We start from the raw sequence: 16,887 nt of genomic DNA, 5'->3' as shown, positions 1-16,887 counted from the left end.
GTCCTGTCCGACTGTGACTCCATGGACTGTAGCCTACCACGCTCTTCGTCCGTGGCATTTAAAGGTGGGACTAATTGGGAGATGATGATTGACACAGATACATTACCATATGTAAAACAGACAGCTAGTGGGAACCTGCTATAAAGCACAGGAAGTTCAGGCTGGTCCTTCGTGATGACCTAGAGAGGTGGGATGTGGGGGTGGTGGGTGGGAGGGAGGTCCACCAGGGAGGGGACATAGGTATACTTACAGCTGATTCACTTCACAGTACAGCAGAAACTAACGCAACATTGAAAGAAATTATACTCCAATTAAAAAAAAAAAACTATACAAGAAAGTCATCCCTTCAGTTCCCAATGCCCCAGGAAGCTGGGGGGCTGGACTCTGTGGTTCGGAGGCAGACAGGTGGGAGAAAGCAGAAAAGCATGCATGAAGCACATGTCCTGTCTTGCTATATTTATCAGAGCCTCTCTATTTCAAGTTCATTAACAAGTCTGGCTCTCGCCCATTTCTCCCTGATACCCACCACAGGGTGGGCAGCTCCTGCCCCCATCTCAGCAGAGACTGTGAAGATGAGAAGCTAGGGATCGGGGAGATACCCGAACTGAGAAAAGGCAGGACTTGCAAAGTGAAAAGAGCAATTAACAAACATTTGAACACTGGGAATCAAATATTGTGGTTGGTGCAGAAAACCCTTATGAAAAATGAGGTTAATGTGGGAAATGCTATTACAGCATCAGCCCGCGATGCTCGCCTCTCTAATTAAATTTCCCTCAATTCCACCTCATCAGATTTCTTGAGATTACCAGGGACGCATCAATAGCAAATTACTCTTGATGAATCATTTTACAAATTGCATTGCTCCCACCTTCTTGTTCCCCGTCACTGGAACATCATTAACAGATACAATTACCGACAACAGGGGGGCTGCTCCCAGTGGGATAAAATGACCCCTGGCTCATCCTGGGCATGGGTGGGAAGAGCCTTGTTGTCTTTAGAAACCCTAGGAGAAAAAGACTGGGAAAAATCGGGACCCTATGCATGGCCCTGGGCCATTTTCCTGAGGTAGGATGGATTCAGGGCCATTCTTGTTCTAGATGTATTGAAAGCAGAGAGGAGATGGTCACTTCCATGCCTCTCCTCTACGTCTGGCTTTGGGAATCCTTAGTGATGCTAAGAATGTGAGCCTCTTCAGGGGGACACTCGAGGCCCCAAAGTGCGCGGGCTCTGGCCCAGCTAGTTCTGGAGGGACTGTCTTTTGCCTGTTTCATGGGAGAGGTCCAAAACATGAGGTCCAAATCTTTCTGCTTGTTAGCACAGAAATTTGGCGGAAACTGACAGACTTCACATCAACACCCCCTTTTTAGGACTCCAAGTGCCCTTCCCCATATCTGTGTACCCTTCTCCTGTGTCACTAGCTAAATGACACCCAGCCCAGAGCTCTTTTTAGCTAACAGAGACTATGAAGCGCTCCTTGCTTCTGGGTTTGTGATCTGTTAGATGGAGATGGACAATTTCAAACACCCGGAGACCTAGAAATCCTGTTTCTAGGAATCTGTGTTACGGAAGTATTTTCATGGGCACATACTGTTTTAGGTTCAAGAATCATCTTTGCAGTGTTATCTGTGATAACAACAATAAAAGAAGGTGTGTGTCCACCAAGGCGGGGGACAGACTGTGGATTCTAAACTCAAAGGAATACTAGGCAGCTGGTAGTTTTACAAATATTGACTCGAAAGTGAAAAAAAGCAAGTTTCACTAAAAAGTGTATCATTCCACTTTTCAAAAAATGACAATATCTTTGTGATTTATTTTGTATTTGAAAGTGAAAGCCACTCAGTCATGTCTGACTTTTTGTGAACCCATGGACTACACAGTCCATGGAATTCTCCAGGCCAGAATACTGGAGTGGGTAGCCTTTCCCTTCTCCAGGGGATCTTCCCAACCCAGGGATCCAACCCAAGTCTCCTGCATTGCAGGCAGATTCTTTACCAGGGAAGCCCAAGAATACTGAAGTGGGTAACCTTATCCATTCTCCAGTGGATCTTCCCAACCCAAGAATCAAACCGGGGTCTCCTGCATTGCAGGCGGGTTCTTTACCAGCTGAGCTACCAACACTGAGAAACATCTAGAAAGATGCATACTGGACTCTTGGCAGTGGCCGCTCCAGGGGGTGGAGCTGAGCAGGGAGGAAGAGCTGTGCGTTGTGAGTGCCTGCATGCATGTTGAGTTGCTCAGTCATGTCCAACTCTTTGACCCATGGACTGTACCCACCAGGCTCCTCTGTCCATAGGATTCTCCAGGCAAGAATACTGGAGTGGGTTGCTGTGCCCTCCTCCAGGGGATCTTCCTGACCCAGGGGTTGAACCCACGTCTCCTACATTGCAGGTGGATTCTTTACTGCTGAGTCACTGCAGGAGCAAGGAAGATGGTCCCCATGATAAAAGAAAAAGGAAAGGAGGGGAAATAGAAAAATAAAAGAAATCCTTTTGGGAAAAAAAAGAAAAAAGGCAGACACGCTAGGAGTCTGACACCCCTCTCCTTGACCCCCTCATCCTGAATTTCCTATTAATAATTTCCATCATTTCTTCATAGCTTTCTACTGATATATGAATAATGAAATGACATATTGTTGGCTTGGCCAGGTTTTGAACTTTAAATACATGTACTGTAATTATTATATTCACCCCCCCCTCCAAAGTTCTGTTCTAGACACTTGTCCAGATCAGCACGTGGAGTGTCCCCGCACTGGGCTCCCTTCTGCGTAGACTTTCGCTGTCAGGACAGACCACACTGATGGCCCCTCAGATGTCGGACATCTGGATCGGTTCAGGTTTGCTGCTATTATGAACAACTCTGCTGTATTTCTGCACAAGCCTCTACCTTGGTTGGAATGTCTGTGTGGTATGCATCTATGTTCAACTTTACCAGCAAATGCTAAAGCATTCTCCAAACTCACTTTATTATGTGGTTCTCCCACCAGGACATACATCATTCTTCATTGCGTGTGAGCTCAGTCGTACCGGATACTTTGTGGGTCCCTGGACTATAGCTCATGAGGCTTCTCTGTCCATGGAATTTTCCAGGAAAGAATACTGGAGTGGGTTGTCATTTACTCCTCCAGGGGATCTTCCCGACCCAAGAATCGAACCCACATCTCTTGTGTCTCCTGCCTTGGCAGGCGGGTTCTTTACCAACTGTGTCACCTGGGAAGCTGGTGGCATCCAGGACATACATGGATGGCTATTATTCTCCAACTTGACCATCAAATAAAGTTGTCTCAACTTCAAATATGTCCTACCATGGCGGATGTGAAGCAGAATCTCTTTTTGATTTGAATTTGCATTTCTTTCATTACTCATGAGGCTGAACACCTTTGTATATGTGTGCATGTATATTTTCTCTCTCTTTTTTTATTTCTTCTATATCAGAGATTGGCCCTTTCTTTAAAGGGCCAGATAGCAAATACTTTTGGTTCTGTGGGCAATCACTCAATGATGGCATTGTGGCCCCAAAGCAATCATAGTCAGCATGTAAATGAGTGTGACTGTGTTTCAGTAAAACTTTATTTACAAAAATGGAGTGGGCTGGATTTGGCTTGTGGCTTATAGTTTGCTCCGACTCAGGGAATTTCTCAATTTGAGTATTTTTTGTATACTCAAATATGAGTGCTTTTTAAAATGTATGGCAAATATTTTCCTCTAGTATGTGATATGTCTCCGTACCCAGTGTATCATGTTTTTGATAAACAGAAATTCCTCTTTTAATTATTTTTATTTTAAAGAGTGAACAAGATTTGCTGAAACTCAATATCAGCCTGGGTTTATTTCCCATCTGTTTCAAATATGATTAGGGCCTTCTGGAAGTCCAACAGGACAGCATCTAATAAATAGGTGTCTAATACAGACAGACGACATCATCTCCGTGTGCAGAGACAGGCAGAAAATTAGAAGGTTCGGTATGACAAATGAGCCAGAAAAAATCCTGAGAGGCGAGTGCTGCTCTCAAAGGCGGCCCACATGCCCCACATCTGAGCAGCATTGCCCGCCCAGGTGGAGGACCCGGGAGGGCCTTGGCAGTGGAATACTTAGCCCGCAGACACACGGGAGCACTCACCTGGTTTGATGGGCTGCCTGTTTGAGAAGGTCAGAGGTGCAACGAGGAATTTGGTTTCTGCGACTGGTACCCAGTGGTGGAGAATTTTCACCGTCCAGACCCCAGGCCTCAGGGGCAAGTTCAAAGGGGGCTTGTAGTGGGTGAACTCGGCCGTGGACTCAATCAGGATGTCGTAGGTGGCTGCGATAATGTTGACAGGATCCACCCAGATGACAGTCACGGTCACATTGGGGCCCTTCCCCCATTTCTGCATGCCTACCGGCTCATCCATGGGCCCCAGGAGACCCCCAAAGTTGCGGAAGAGCCGCTCCTTGGCATCCCAGTCAGTACCAACCTGAAACACAAGAGTGAATCCTGAAATCATTGGGCCTGAATGTGGGTGCTCCATCCCAGAAAGGCCTAGGATCCTGCTTTTGTTGTTGCTGTTTAGGCACTAAACTGTGTCCAGCTCTGTTGTGAACCCATGGACCATAGCCCATTAGTCTCCTCTGTCCATGGAATTTCCCAGGCAAGGATACTGGAGTGGGTTGCTATTTCCTTCTCCAGGTATCTTCCCAAACGAGGGATCAAACCCGCGTTTCCTGCATTGGCAGGTGGATTCTCTACCAGTGAGCCACCAGGGAAGCCCAGGGTCCTGCTTACTGGGCTTCATTTACCCATTTTACAGATGAGGAAACTGAGGCTACAATTAAGTTACTTGCTCAGCAACTTAAGGCTGGGCAGGCAGTTGGCAGGGGATCTGGGATTTGGATCTAGTCTGAAGGATAGTGGGCCCATGGTCCATTTACTTCAGGCCTCCTGTGTCTGGTTCATGGTGTGCATGTGGAATGAATGAATGACCACTTGTGGGCCATCCCAAGGAAACATAACTCCTGACACTCAACAACTGCAGCTGATTTCCACTTTGGTCGTTGGCTTTCCATATCACGTGCCTCTTTTTAGAGCAATCACTCTGAACAAGAGTGGAGCTCAGGATTTGGAGCTGCCCTGTCATAAGCTAGGAAAAAGGAGGGTCCCTTAGCATCACCTATCATATGCAGGAGTTCAGATGGCTTTCCAAGGAAGAGACAGTTTTGGCTTCCCCAAAGCATCCTGAGCTGGACCCTAAGAGGAGTGATGGCTGTATGATCCATCCTTCTTGCCAGTCAGTGGGGTGTGCGTGTATAGCTTTGACCCCAGAAATCTGCTCTTGGCTTCCATCTTTCCCCTTTTGGGCACTCCAATTTATTCTCTACCCAGTATCCAGAACAACCTTGTGAAATGGCTTCTCACTGCTCAAATCCCTGTGACTGCCCCCCTGCTGAATTCCGGTGTCCAACACTGCTTGGTACACAGTCAATGCTCCATTAATCATCTAGTGAATGCATGCATGAATAACTTGGCAAAAAATGAACTAACAACATAGATCCCTGGTACTAAGCTCTTACTATTTCAAGTCAGATGAAATTAGGGGGTCTTGTCTCCCCCAGGAGGTTTAGTATAATGTTCTGAAGACATAGCGTGTGGGCACAAGGTAGCAGGTGATGAGCACACTACAAGGACTGTACTTTTTCTGTGGTCCTTCCATGAGCAGCATCTCTGATGTGTGTGTGTGTGTGTGTGTGGGGTGGGGGGGGTGGTGGTGAGGAGGTGGTGCAGGTGTGAGTAAACACGTCTACACCTTGAGCAGACTTCACACATGCAGTGCAAACACGAGCTGGTTTATTTTTTCATTGTTTCTGCCATGAGTTACTTTACCCATCCCTAAGACACAGGGCTCCATGGCTAATATTTATCCAGTTTCTGGTGTTCCAGGCCTACTGCTAAGGGCACAGGTGCGTTGATTCAGCTAACATTCCCACCTCCATCGAGGGAGCATCCTTGATCTTATCATCACTTCACACATGAGGAAATGCTCTGAGGTTCAGAGCAGTCAGACGACTTGCTCCGGTTAGTAAGAGGGATCCAGGAAGTCTGGGCACAGGGGCTAGGTTCTTATTTACCCTTCTGTGTATTGCCTCCTATTCACTCACCCACTCATTCATTCATTCATTCATTTATTCAACACAAATGTGTCAGGCAACTACCACCTACAGGGGTGGTTGTAATACACAATCATGGACCACAGCCTGCTTCAACTTTCCGTCTTTGGGCCAAGACTGACCTCGAGGAGCTGTCCTCAGAGCAGCAGAGGGGGTCATGGATAGCAGCAGCCAAGCTCTCAGAGGACGAGCAGGGACTGCTCCTCCTGAGGACCCCTGGAGCCTAGCACAGTGGCTGGAACACAGGAGGAGTGAGAACCACACTGTCTATTGAGGGAATAAATGAAGGAGCAGGCAGGATGTAAGCCAGGCCCCAAGTCACAGAGATTTTTCTAGAGTTGTCCCATTTTGTGACTTCCCTCCATACCATCCTTTCCAGCTCCTTCCCGTTGTTCATTAGTCCAGTCTCTCCTCCTGTCCTGACCTGCAAGTCTGGTCCTTTTTGATCCAACTCCAGCTTCACCTACATCCCTCCCTCCTCCTCCACGCCCCCCCTGTCCAGGCCACCCTGGAACACTCTCAGCACCTCTGCCAGAAGGACTCTCTCACCCCCCGATCTTGTGTCTGTGCCTGGCCCTCTCTCAGGCTGGGTCTGTTTTCCTTCCTCACTCTTCTCCTAGCCAGCTCATTATCCAGCTCTCAGCCCAGGTGTCACCACTACTGGGAAGCCTGCCTTGCTTACAGGCACCCCTGACATTCTTGTCTAAGCTTAGCTTTTTATTTATGTAGTTATTTAGCGCAGTATCACATTCTAATTGACATGCCTCTCTCCATGGCTCAAAACTCTCGACTGCATGAAGGCAGGGACCACATCTGGCTTGTTCACCAAAATATCACTAGTGTCTAAAACAATGCTGAGCACACAGTAGGTTCTCAATCTTTGTCAAACCATCCATCATCTATCTACATCATGAATGATTAGGGGCTGAGAATATGGGCAAAGAGATTAATGATCACAAAACTACTTTGGGATTCTACTTAATGGAGGGATTTATGACCAATTAGGGGATTATCCTCCAAAGAAATGGGGGTGAACAATTCTCTTAAGTTTGAGTTTTATAACCAAGTAACCCAGGTGGGAGAGTTGTAGAGCAGCTGACAGTGGGAAACTTGAATTTGTCCTAAATCTAGGAGAGGAGGAGGAGGAAGTCAGCTGCCATCTTCAGCACAAGGGGACGTAGGGCTGTCCAAGAGGGGTCCCATTGCTATCACATGTCTGCAGCTCAAGATCTCACCTGACCTCACTGTGGAAGTCCACTGCCATTCACCATCAAATGATCAATTACTCAAATTTAAGTATGTATTGAAGTTCAAGCTCGATATATTGCTCCCCAGCTTCAAGCCCACCACGACTTCTTTCCCACTGCACCTAAAATGCAATTCAAACTTCTTTCCAGAGCCTGTGAAACCCCTCATGATCTGTACCCTGTCCTCCCGAGGCCTTCCTCCTGCCCACTGGCCATGCCAAGCTCCTTCTTGGGGCCTCAGGACCTTTGCACATGCTCTTCTCTTGGAAGATCCCAGAGAGCTCCAGGTCTCCCCACCACTCCTTTACAGGTTTCAACTCTGAAGTTATCTCATTAGAAATGCCTTCCTGAATGACTTGCTCCATCAACGTGTAACCCAGCAAGACCCTATGGGGCCTTCTCAGGACAGATCCTCCAGGTCCTTCACCTGCCTCTTGCCTGTAACAAAAACTTTAGCCTCCAAGGCCTTCTTCAAGTTCTAAAGAATGAATTTAATCAGAGGTGTAAGAAAATGCAGAAAGAAAGGAAAACAGTCAAGTGAGGCAAAATAATAATAGTTTAGCCATTAAATGAAGTCGAGGATCTTTTAGTTCCTTCTCAAGGACAATAGATAATATTCTGAGCCATATCCTCAAGCCTTTTTGCAGGTACTGAAATCCCCAGCAGGTGGAAGAAGTTAACTGTATGCTGCCCACAAGCACAGAGAACCCAGAACCGTTGGAACCAGAAGGTTGATGATGTTGATTCCTGATTACCTCACCACCAACCAATCAGAAGAACATCCACGAGCTGGTCACGCACCCTACAAGTGCCCTCCCTCACCCTGTCTTTAAAAAACTTTCCCTGAAAGCTGTCTGGGAGTTTGGACCTTTTGAACACTAGCTGCCTGGTCTCCTTGCTTGGCACCTGCAATAAACACCACACTTTTCCTTCAACACAACCCTAGGTCAATAGACTAGCTTTACTGAGTGTGGGCAAGTGGACCCAAGTTTGTTTTGGTAACAGAAAGCTGTCCCACCAGCCTGTCAAACACTCAGAAAACATGGATGAAGTCTTATTTTCTTTATAATCCTTATCATTAACTGGAATGAAACTAACTGGAATTTCATTCACGTATTTGCTCAATCACTGGCTGGCTGCCCCAGTAAATAGCAGTGCCACGACAACAAGGATCTGGTCTGTCAGTTCATCACTGCCCCTCTCACCCTCACACCACAGGCACTCGGGGGCTGCCTGCTGAAGGAAGGAGCATCCTTCCTCTATGCCATGAGCATGGGACTCCCAGGGATGGAGTGTGTGAACCAGGCCCTATGCAAAGCCCCAGGACCATGTGACCTGATGGAGACTCTCAGCAGCCCACAAAGGGGCCCTGTACTTGGTTCTCTCCTTCTTGTCCAACTTTACACCATTTACCTTAAAACCAAGAAAAAAATTAATGACACCAGTTTCAAGGCTCCCAGCACCCCACACTGTTCCTCTGCCCGAGATCCAGGTGGTTCCCACACCCAGGGTACCAGAGCTATAGCACAAGCCCTCACTAATCACTGGGCATGGAGTGGCCAACATCTGTCACTGCCAGAAGTGCCCAGTCACCCACCAGCAGGCTGATAAACAGGGAGAGCCCAGTGACCAGGCATCCATCTCCTTAATGGGACATTAATGTCTTCAATCGGCTGCGTGGGCCCCCAGCACAGAATCCAACTGGGGCAGCATCTAATTGCTCCTTGACATCAGTAATTTATGAAGTGGGCTCCCACCGAGCTTGGATCCAGCCAATCCATCTGGAGCCTTAATTGAAAATGGTGGCTTGGGGTTTCCCTGGTGGTCCAGTGGTTAAGAACCTGCCTTGCAATGCAAGGGGCGCCTGTTTGATACCTTGTCCGGGAAGATCCCACATTGTAATGGAGCAACTAAGCCCGTGTGCCATAGCTACGGAGCTGGCGCTCCAGAGGCCCTGAGCCTTAACCACTGAGCTTGTGTGCCCTAGAGCAAGAGCCCTGCAACAAGAGAAGCCGCCACAATGAGAAGCCTGAGCACTGCAACAGAAAGACCCGCTACAGCTAAATAAATACACAAATCTCTTAAAAGAAAATGGTAGGTTAACAAGAAATCTCCACCCCTGCCTGTGCGGTGCCCATCCAGTCAGGGCCTAGGTCGGCCAGGCAGGGCCACAGGGGCTGGAAAATGTAAGCAGCTCAGATGCTTCCTCCCACCCCACTCCTGGTCCCCGAGATTCTCCATATTCTATGGTCAGACTCTTTACCCCCAACCCAGCAGCCAAATTCACTGGGAATGCTGCACTCCAGGGATGGACCACCTCTTTAGCTACTTGCTGACACGGGGAAGGAAGAAATCAGGTGCTGGAGTTTTGTGTGGGCAACGCTCACCAAGCTGGGTCATGCCTCCCCTTCCCACCAGCATCACTACCCAGGCACATACACTCACTCATTCAGAAATCCTGTTCGCATCTACAAAGGCTGTGTCCTCTTTGGTGTGCTGAGGATACAGCAGTGAGAGAGTGCTGCAGTCTCTGCTCTCTTGCAGGCAATCACCAAGTGATCAGAGAAATCAACAAGGTCATTTGAGATGATAAACCCTAAGAAACATAAACTAGTCATGTACTGGGTGAAAGATTGTGACAAAAGTAGGTGGGCACAGAAGGCTTCTCTGAAGGTGCACTATTTGATTTAAGATCAGAATGACCAAAGGAAAAAGGTGAAAACCTGGGGGAAAGTATTCTGGGCAGGAGGATCAGTGGGTGACAAGCTTGAGGCAGGAAAGAACTTGGAATATGGATAAAGATGCAAGAAGTGTGAGTGGGAAAGAGAGTGGGTCCTGGGTGAGACTGGAGAAGCAGACACGAGGCCAGATTACATAGATTTCAGGCCTCAAGATGGTGTTGATGTTACAAGGCAGGTGCTAGATGAATCCATCTCTCAAGGCAGAAAAATAACTAAAAGCAATGCAGTCCTGGGAGGTAGGAACTGCGTTCCATGGATCCATGCATCCACGTATCAGACCATCTGTCCAACTACTGACACCTCTGTCCAATCCTTTATGCATGCATGCATCCACCACTCATCCATTCAATGACTGATCTGGTGATTACTCTGAGTTAAGCCCTATTCTAGGAACTGGGGAGACAAAAGCACAATTAAGCACGGGATTTGTGGCCTACGCGACCTGGATTCAGTGTTGAACTCTTCTGCTTCCTAGTTATGATCCAGGAAATTATTGACACTCCATAGGCCTCAGTTCTCCAATCTGTAAGATGGGACTAATACCACAACTTCATTAGGAAACTGGCTTGTTACTGGTTTATTACTAACACAGGATTAGAAGGAATCACTAATTAGGGTAAAAACGGAAAAGGAATAGAATTTCTACTATAAAGATATACCAGGGCTCCAGGCTGGTTGGTGCACTGATACGCACCACCCCGGATCTTCTCTAGGCACAGGGCGAGCTTATCTTTGGGGTCCTTCAAGGCAGCTTCTCCTCCATTTCCAACTACAAGTGTCAGAGCAGGAATAGAACCCAGCAACGGTGCAGCCAGAGGCAATGTCGTGAGAGAGTCTTTGGCCTCCTACCTCGGAAAACTGAAGCCTCCCAAAGTCGCTGGGTGGGCTGGCAATCTTGAAGACTTTCTTCGGCATCACCCATGTCTCCAGGGTCTCGAGTTTGCTCACGGCCAGATTTGTAGCATGATGCTTGATAAGAAAGCCCTGGAAACGGTCAGCAAGGAAGTAGAGGTGGACAGAGGCAGGGTGGCCCATTGGATAGTACCTGAAAAACATGCACAGGCTCATGCGAGGTCATGGGTCAGGACTGGATGCGTGTCGGTCATGATGGGGCTCCCCACCCATCATGCCGATCCTGTTCCCAAGAGAACCCCCACTTTATACCAAGCCCACCATATTCCTGAAGGCTGTATTCCATGTTTCTAGGATCTCAATAACTATTAACAGTAACTTTCCTGCTGATCACAAGTGTAAAACATACGGACTGTATGAAAGCACAATTATGAAAATAAAAATAGCTACTTTGGATGCTTCTTCCATGTTGTTGTTGAGTTGCTAACAGCAGCTAACTAATAAGTTGTGTGTCCAACTCTTTGCGACACTTTCCTGCTGATCATAAGAGTAAAACATACGGACTGTATGAAAGCACAATTATGAAAATAAAAATAGCTACTTTGGATGCTTCTTCCATGTTGTTGTTGAGTTGCTAACAGCAGCTAACTAATAAGTTGTGTGTCCAACTCTTTGCGACCCCGTGGACTGCAGCATGCCAGGTTTCCCTGTCCTCCGCTATCTCCCAGAGTTTGCTCAAGTTCATGTCCATTGGGTCGGTGATGCTCTCTGACTATCTCATCCGCTGCTGCCCCATTGTCCTTTTGCCTTCAATCTTTCCCAGCATCAGGGATAGATGATGTCAATTCACAGATATATTCAGTGATCCTCTGGTGCTGGCTGCTGAGAAGCAACAATGGTGTGCAAACAATATCATCATGACATATTTCCTTTCAGCCTTATTTTCTATGCACATATTTACATAAATTCTCTATAGCTGGGATCATAATATACACACTGGCTCTATCCTGGTTTTGCTTCATAGTATTTCCTGATCATTATCATGTCTTTGAATAGTCTCTGAAAACATGATTTTTTTGTGTGTGTATACATTATTCCAGTGTATGTAATACTATGACATGGAACTATAATACCAAAATATGGTTTTATAAACAAAGAAAATTCCCCATCATTGAGTGTTCAACTTGTTTCTAATTTTTTTGCCATTCTAAACAATGCTGCGGTAAGCATCCTTGAGCAAAAATGTTTTGGGAAACATCTTTCTCCTTCTCTAATCTCCAAGAGGCTCTTGATGTCTGCTGTCCAAGTTTATCAGAAAGCTTGTTCCAATTTACAATCTCACCATCCTTTTCACCAATTAACTGGGTATGATGCTTAAAAAGTATTGCCAATCTGAGATAAATACATACATAGACAAATAGCGTGTTTTAAGATGCAGGTCTTTGATCCACAAAGGCTTCTGGCTGAAGGGGCAGGGAAGCTAAACAGAGGCCCAGAGGAGGGAGGAGAGCAGACAGAGAAGGAAGGACGAGCGTGGACAAGCCTACATGTCTGTCCTTCCTGGCTGTAAAATGAAAAGCTGCCAGCTTCTGCACTGTGTAAGGTGCAGGGCACTTAGAGGATGCTGTGGTTCCAGCATTCCACAAATCACCGTCCCGCTCACTTCCTTCCCTCTGGTCCTGCCCTGGAGTTTAAGTCTTTACGTCTGATTATAACAGGGAAGCTGCCTTCCTGTGTTATGCTGTCTCCTGAAATCACTGCCTTGTTATCGGATGCCCCCGGGGCTCTGAGCAAAAAAACCTGCCCTGTCTTCAGACTGCTCACCACACATTCCCGGCCGTCGCAGGTCCACTTGGGTCTGGACTTTGGAAGCAGAAAACCCTCTCTCGGGACTGTGCTGCAGAACTTGCTGCCATGATGGAATGTTCTACATCTGCACCATCCAGCCCAGTAACCCTAACCACTGCTGATGACGGAGCTCTAGACATATGGCTGGTGTAATTGAGGGACCGCATTTTAAATTTTGGTTAATTTAAACTTAAATGTCTCCTTGCAGAGACAGCATAGATGGTGCTGTGAAAGTGTCCGGGGGTTGCCTGCATTGATGTCCCCAAATTGTCACTTCTGTCTCTTTCCCACGTGACTTGGTGGGTTTCCTTGCACCAGTGAGGTTAGTCTATTCCCCCTTCTCAAATCTGCTTTGGCCAGCAGATGAGGTATTGTGCCCGTTCTGAGCCAGGATCCCAGGTAGCCTTGCACATTTTCCCATCCCCTCTCTTGCTCCTCTGTACTCACAGTGAGAGCACAGGTGGGCTAATGCGTGGGAAGATGAGGTGTTTGGAGCAGAGCCGAGCCACCCCAGGTATCCCAGCCGAAGCCATCCTAGATCCACCGACAACTCCCAGCCAAGAGCAGCAGAGCCTCCCTCCCGCCCCGCCCCTGGTGACAGAAGCGGGAGAGACACCAGCAGGGCCCAGGAACGCTGCTCAGCTCACCTGCAAGCCTGGAGGCTCTGTAAATGCTCATCATTTCAAAACACAGACTTGGGGCTTGTTTGTTACGTGACATTATTGCAACGGATAAATAACGCACTGTCAGTGCTTGTTCTGTAAGGTGGGTGGACTAGTGACAGTTGAAGAAAAGCAGGAGAAAGTATTACCATGGAAGTCAAAAGAAGCAAGTGTTTCCAGAAGGAGGCAGTCAGTTGTAAGGGATGCTGCTAAAGGGTCAGGTAAATAAGCGATGGTCAAGAAATCAAGAGTCAACCTTGCATTGCTCACGTTCCTTCTTCCAAGAAATCCTGTTTTCTCTACCTGAATCCATTCTCTCCTGTCCTATGCATGACCAGCATCCTGGTCCAAGCTACCATCAAGTCTTACCTGGACCTTTGCTGGAGCTGCCTTCCTTATCTTCCTCCTACTTTCGTCTGCTGTAACGGATTCTCAGAGTAGCCGTATCTGTCATCCCTTCCTTAAATACCACAAGGGGCTCTGCTTATGTTTGGATAAAACTCAAACTCCTTACCTGGTCTACAAGGTCCTGCCTCTTTCTCTAGCCTCATTTTGTCTCCCTTTGTCCCAGCTGACCACCTTCTAGCTATGTGGACCTTATTTTCGAGTCTTGAACACCCTGAGCTCATTTCTAGACCAGGGCCTTTGCACGGGACATTCTCTCTGCTGGGGATGCTCTTTCCCTCTACTGATTGCATGGTGGGCTCTGCCTTATCTTTTTGGCTAAATGTTACCATCTCAGAGAGATCTTCCTTGACTGCTGAAGGTTAAGTCACCAACTCACTGCTGTCACTTGAGCCTATCTTCATTCTCAGCAGAGCATTTATCTCTAGAGACTTTTGTTCTTGCTGCTGTGAGCTGGGATGCTGCCCGTCTTCACACTAGAACAGGAGGGCCTTGAGCTTGGGGCCTGGTCTGTCTGGGTCATGGCTGAGGGCCCAGGGCCCAAGGCAGAGCCTGCCACATGGCAGATGCTCAATCAATACTTAATGTTTGAGTGAAGATTCTAGAAGGATATTCTCTTGAACCCTTTGCTTCTAAGATACATCTAGGGAACCTGCAACCAGGACAGATCACAAAGTCCACTGGTACCTCCTCTAGACTGTAGGTGGTAATTAAGTAATTAAAACTGAGAGGACAGTTGTAACTAGATGCACTAGAAGATGCCAGAGGCAATACAAGAGAACCGAAATGATGTCTCTGGTGCATTTGCTTGGCCCAAAGGTGTTTTTATTTCTTATTTAAATGAGGTGGGCATTAAAAAATTTGGGAAGCTCACACAAAAATGTGCATTTCTAATTTGTTTGAAAAAATCAGGAGATGTGATTGGCAGCTCCAAGTGTACATTCCCACAGGGCAAGGATGTGCTGGAATTCAGCACTGGGACCCCAGGGGCCCCTGGTCTGTGGGATCAGTCCATCCTTAGCTAAGGACACATGCTTCCTGCCTGGCCCTAGACCACATTTGAACTTGAGGACCTGTAATAAAACACTGACATCCTTATCTCTGAAAGGGACTCTCAAGCAACCTTCTATTTTCTTGTTCTCTCCATCTGCCATTTTGAAATTTTCTGCAATGAATAAATGTTATCTTCTAATGAGAAAAAAAATTGATAAACATTATTTTTTATGAAAGGGTATATTATAAACTAGAAAGCCACAATCTGCATGAAATGTCCAGAGAAAATGAGATTTTTGAAATAAAGTTTTCAATTTTTCCCCAGATAGCTCTGGGGTAGGAATTTACTCTCTTTTGCCTTTTGGGATAGGGGTGCTTTGTCCTGATTTATTTTTAGGCTTGTATTAATAAATGTATTGGCTTTGCCCACAGCAAGACACAAGGGTTCCATTATAATAAAAAATGAAGTAGAAGCCAAAGGATTCCAGGCCTGAGGCAACTTGATGGCTTGCTAAATCCCAAAACAAATACCAGAAGAAAATTTCAGCAATCATAAATCACTTGGAGGTGTCTTTCAAAATTTCATCTAAGATTATTTACCTTACAAATGCTATGAAACCTGGGATTAAAACTACTCCTGAAACGATATTTGCCTTCCAAGCACCAGGCACTGTGTCATCTATCGAGGCCACATACTGTGGCTCCTGGGGCAGGGATTCTGCCCCTGGACTAGCAGGGACGAAAAGACGTTCACTGATGATCTTGACCTGAGGCACTGCTGTTACTAGCAATGGGAGTGTTGAAGGAAAACCTGCTTTCAAATGAGGAGAGGTACAGGGTGGGCTATTGGGGGAGCTCTTAGCAAGCCTCAGAGAGGATGTGGCACCTGAGATGACCCTGGAACACTCGGAAAAGGCAGACTGAGGGGACAGGTAACAAAGGACAGCGCAGAGGAACTGATAAACAGCTCATATGACCAGTGACGGAGCAAGTAGCTCACACAGCTGCGGCTTATGGATACTGGCGACTAAGATACCAACAATGGCATAACCATTTACTAAAGCACTTCATATAGAAAATACTGTTAAAATGGGGATAATGATAATAAAATACACGACTAATAAAGTAGTTTTGGAGGATTATCCCCTTTATACCTAACAACACCTTATGCTGCAAGGCTTATTATTATTCCCATTTTACAGATGAAGAAACTGAGGCTCAGGGAGGTTCAAGACTTGTCCAAGGTCAATAGCTAGTAAGAGTGGAATTCAAATGGCAGGTTCTGGGTTTCTAACCCATTCTGGTCTTCTTTTAAAGTAAATCAGGACCTGCAGGTAGAGGAGACAGAAGGCTAAGGGGAAATTTGTTGCAAGCATGTGGAAACCCAGCTGATCTGCATGGGGTCCCAGTCAGGAAAACCTTCCATGTTTTCAGAGTTTTGTAGAACAAAATAGCTCCTTTCCTGTCCCACTTCCATTCTTGAGAGGAAGGAAGAGCTGGGTAAGGAGTGACACATAGAAGGCTCAGAGGAGAAAGACTGATGCTAATAATTTTTTCTTTGTTGTTTAAAGAGGAAGGTGGGAGGAGGAGGCAGAGGCAGAACAAGAAAGAGAAGGAGAGTGATTGGAGGCACTTCTGGGAGTCCATTCTCAGGAAATAATCAGAAAGGAGAAAGGAAAAAAAGAAAGGCTTTCTGCAAAAAGACATTCATCAGAACAATGGCAACAGGAAAGGGCTGGATTAAGCAAACTCTGGAATTCCTACTCAATGGAATACCGGCAGCATTACAAAGGGTCATTATCATTATGCTAGCTGCAGAAGAGCAAGGAGAGGAGGGGCTAATATCCCAATGCTGAGCAAACGAGACAGGACACGCAATCCTTGCAATTATGAAATATTTGCAATGCATATTGCTGAAGAGGAAGAGAAGCAGCCCCAAATTAAAAGGGTTTGGTAGGCTTAGGGAAAGGCAGGGGAGGTGGGGGTGATGCTGAATCCTTTC

The 16,887-nt window shown here is 46.7% G+C and overlaps 1 protein-coding gene across 1 annotated transcript in view; it reads right to left on the bottom strand.

The window, feature by feature from the left end:
• Nucleotides 1-16,887, bottom strand: part of XYLT1 (xylosyltransferase 1) — a 341,704-nt gene that overhangs the window by 9,941 nt on the left and 314,876 nt on the right. The window contains exons 10-11 of the mRNA XM_020904963.2: nt 10,975-11,170; nt 4,117-4,450 (exon numbers count right to left, since the gene is read on the bottom strand). Coding sequence (XP_020760622.2) covers nt 4,117-4,450; nt 10,975-11,170 — 530 coding nt within the window. The remainder of the gene's footprint in view (nt 1-4,116; nt 4,451-10,974; nt 11,171-16,887) is intronic.

This window comes from Odocoileus virginianus, chromosome 33 (genome assembly GCF_023699985.2).
Source record: "Odocoileus virginianus isolate 20LAN1187 ecotype Illinois chromosome 33, Ovbor_1.2, whole genome shotgun sequence".
NCBI lineage: Eukaryota > Metazoa > Chordata > Mammalia > Artiodactyla > Cervidae > Odocoileus > Odocoileus virginianus.
This window is presented reverse-complemented; position numbering and strand designations above follow the sequence as displayed.